Genomic DNA, 3,589 nt, shown 5'->3' with positions numbered 1-3,589 from the left:
GGGAAGACAGTGTATCCCTGCGACTGGGTAGTGATGAACATGGTGCAGAACCGGTTAGGACCTGGGCTGGAAGGGGCCTGTGGGCAGATGCTGGGGCTGGGTGTGAGACCCTGGAGCTCCTCTCTGGGCACGGGGCAGGCAGACACTGGAGCACAGCTCCAGGCACACAGGACCGCTGCACCCAGGTGGCGTTTGGCTGCGCTGCAGTGGGCAAAAAGAACCCCTGCCCTACCCCCCGCTGCGGGACAGCGGTGGGCACATGGATGGTGGGCACACTGGGTAGGGCAGTGGGCACACTGGTGCTGCCCTTGCTCAGTGCTGTGGCCACTTGCTCCCAGGGAGTTCCTGCGCACCATCAACCAGTTTGCCACAACCTTGACCAAGATGTTCCTGAGCAACAGCAGCTTCGAGCTGCAGGTGAGTGGGCACTGCCAGTTCCTGGTGGGGACGGGGTGTCCAGGAGAGGACACACCTTGGCCACCAGCTTCCCCCAGCCCCCATTCCACCCAGCCTGACATTCGTCCCTGTGCTTTCACTGCAGCTTTGGAACAACTATTTCCACCTGGCCGTGGCCTTCCTCACCCAGGAGTCCCTGCAGCTGGAGAACTTCTCCCTGGCCAAGCGCAATAGCATCCTGGCCAAGTGAGTCCACCCCAACTGATCAGCAACACCTCAGGTCCCTGTCCCAGGCTGCTGCCACACCGTGGGGTCAGGGATTTTGGGATGAGCTGGCCAGGGTGTGCCACACCCTGGGCAGCAGAGCGATGCTGACTGACCACTGTCCTGGCAGGTATGGGGACATGAGAGCCACGATTGGAGCGTCCATCCGGGACATGTGGCACAGCCTTGGTGAGCCGTGGTGTGCAGGGGGCTGTTGGGTCTCTGTGGGCTGGTGTCCATCTGCACCATCATCAGAGCGGCTGTGGGGAGCGGGGTGTTGCCGCTGTGGCCATGGAAGCCTGAGTGGGTGCAGATCTGTCCCCCAGCCCTTCCTGCCTTCCCCAGGCCATCGCAAGATCGAGTTCATTCCTGGCATGGTGGGCCCTATCCTGGAGATGACACTGGTGCCAGAGCTGGAACTGCGCAGGTCCACCATCCCCATCTTCTTTGACATGATGCTCTGCGAGCATCAGCTGACTGGGAGCTTCAGCCAGGTGAGGGACAGGACTGCTCCTGGGGAGCAGGATGGGGTGAGACAGTGCAGGAACCACCTGCACCAGGGGAGCAGCATGGCCTGGGAGCAGGGAAAGGGACTTGTCCCTGCCAGGTGGTCCCCGGGAAGGGGCTGCTCTGGGACCCCACATCTGGAGGCTGCTGCTGCAGCAACCGGCGCGAAGCTGAGCCCATCCTCATGCCCCCTCCACAGTTTGAGGACGAGATTCTGCGCAGGCTGGACAGTGAGGTGGAGGGCGGCCGTGGGGATGAGCAGTACAAGCAGCTTTTCAGGAGCATGTGAGTGTGCAGTGACATCCCCACCTTCTCCCCAGGGCACAGACCTTTTGCTCTCACCATTCTCTGCCATCCCACTCCTCCTCACACCGTGCCCTGACCTGGAGAATGCCGCTGGGGAGTGGGACCAGAGAGGAGGAAGGATGGTGCCTGAGCACCATCATGTGCCCCCTGCACACCTCTGCTGCTCTGGCCATCCTGCTGCTGCCTGCCCCCCAGCAGTGCCCCTGCCCCACATGTTGCCCCTGCCCTAGGTAATGCTCCTGTCCCCAGTGATGCCTCTACACCAGGAATGACCTTTGTTCTGCCCCAGGAGTTACCCCTGCCCCAGGAATTAGCCCTGCCCTGCTTTGGAACTTGTTCCTACCCTAGGAACTATCCCATACCCTACGTGATACCCCTGCCCCAGGTGATGCCTCTGCCATCCCCAGGCTTTACTCGTGCCCTGTTGTGCTCATCAGGTTCCCATGCAGGGTGATGGAGCTGTCAGGTCTCCCACCATCCCGGCCGTGCCTGTGGGGGGTCTCACTGCAGACCAGGGGTTGATTTATGCCCCTCGTTGAGGGCCTTCTCTCTCCCAACTCTGAGTTCCTGGGAAGCCGACCAGAGCAGTAGTGGGAGCACTGTGGAGCTGGGTGTGCGGTGGCACCCATGGCCCCCTCTCTTCCCCAGCCTGCTGAGCTGCTGCCAGAGACATCCTGAGATGACCAAGCCTGGGACGGACTTCGTGGAGCTGGTGACTGCGCTCCTGGAGCGGCTCCTGGACTACCGGGCTGTCATGAATGATGAGAACAAGACCTACAGCATGAGCTGCACCGTCAACCTCCTGGTGGGCACCTGTGCCCTGCCCCAGCTCCCTGAGGATAGCAGGGCTCAACCCCAAGTCCACCCAGTTCCCTGGGGCGGTAGGGCTCGCCTCCACCTTCCCACAGTCCTCTGGGGCTGGCAGGGCTTGTCCCTGTGTCCCCCCAAGTCCCCTCAGTACCCCTGGCACACCATAGATGGGGAGCACCCACTGCCAGAGCCAGTGTCCCTTGGGAGTCGCCGTGCAGCTCCCCGGTGCCATCGGTAGCCCCTTCTGTGTGGGGACGGTCCTGGCAGCACCGTGACCCAGAGTGTGGGACTGTGGGGGGCTGTGGTACATGTCCCTTCTGGAGCCACTCAAACAGCCTTGTCTGCTCTTCCCCAGAACTTCTACAAGGAGATCAACCGCCAGGCCATGTACATCAGGTGAGTGCAGCCCCAAGAAGATTGGGGTGGGGAGTCCTGGGGCCCCGAGCTCCCCCCGACCACAGTGGGATGAGAATGTCAGAGCAGCTGGAGGGGCAGGGGGCTGGGGCTCTGCATGCCGAGCTGTGCTGGCTGTCAGGCCCCACGTGTGGTACTGTCACTCCCTACACACAATTCCATCGCTCCCAGGTACCTGTACAAGCTGAAGGACCTGCACATCAGCTATGAGAACTACACTGAGGGAGCCTACACGCTGCTGCTGCACGCCCGGCTGCTCACGGTGGGCGCAGAGGGGCTGGGGGGGGTGGACAGCCATGGTGACTTGGCATGACAGGCCCCCTCTCCCCCATGCAGTGGTCAGAGGAGCCCAATACGGCCCCCGTGCCAGGCCTGCACAGCTGCGACCTGCACACCCAGCGCCAGCTCAAGGAGGCTCTGTACAACCAGATCATCGAATACTTTGACCAGGGCAAGGTAAGTGCAGCCACCCAGCCCCACAGCCCCTGAGCCTGCAAGCCCCCATAGCTGGAGGAAGCTGAGCTGGCTCAGGGCAAGCCTGGGCCCCTGGCCACCTCTGACCCCTGCCCCAAGCCCCCAGGCCCCAGCTTCAGCACAGCCCCTCAGCCTCCCCACAGCTGTGGTGGGGCTGGAGCTGCCCTGCAGTAAGCCTGGCTGGATGGTTCACCTCACAGCCACTGTCCTTCATCCCATCCTGTCCTACCCTATCTCACCCTCCCCATCCTATCCCAGCCCCAGCCCTTGTACTGCCAGGGGCTGGCAGCTGGGACATCCCAGGAGGAGAGCGTGCTGGGGCTGAGGGGCTCCGGGGCTGGATACGGTGACAAGCCAAGTCCTGCTGCAGTGGACCACCAGTCCCCACAGGGAGAGCCTCCTCCCCTTCTCCCCTCCC

At 62.7% G+C, this 3,589-nt stretch overlaps 1 protein-coding gene across 1 annotated transcript in view; it reads left to right on the top strand.

The window, feature by feature from the left end:
• The window catches only part of LOC114068871 (dedicator of cytokinesis protein 2-like), a 51,152-nt gene that overhangs the window by 39,167 nt on the left and 8,396 nt on the right, over positions 1-3,589 (top strand). The window contains exons 31-39 of the mRNA XM_027905285.1: positions 339-417; positions 542-642; positions 791-849; positions 1,006-1,154; positions 1,367-1,452; positions 2,122-2,278; positions 2,639-2,679; positions 2,869-2,959; positions 3,034-3,153. Of these exons, the coding sequence (XP_027761086.1) occupies positions 339-417; positions 542-642; positions 791-849; positions 1,006-1,154; positions 1,367-1,452; positions 2,122-2,278; positions 2,639-2,679; positions 2,869-2,959; positions 3,034-3,153 (883 nt within the window). The remainder of the gene's footprint in view (positions 1-338; positions 418-541; positions 643-790; positions 850-1,005; positions 1,155-1,366; positions 1,453-2,121; positions 2,279-2,638; positions 2,680-2,868; positions 2,960-3,033; positions 3,154-3,589) is intronic.

This window comes from Empidonax traillii, unplaced genomic scaffold (genome assembly GCF_003031625.1).
Source record: "Empidonax traillii isolate 1590-97213 ecotype Southwest subspecies unplaced genomic scaffold, ASM303162v1 scaffold1139:size213905, whole genome shotgun sequence".
NCBI classification, from domain to species: Eukaryota; Metazoa; Chordata; class Aves; order Passeriformes; family Tyrannidae; genus Empidonax; species Empidonax traillii.
The sequence above is the reverse complement of the archived record's forward strand: the minus strand, read 5'-3'. Positions and strand labels throughout refer to the sequence as shown.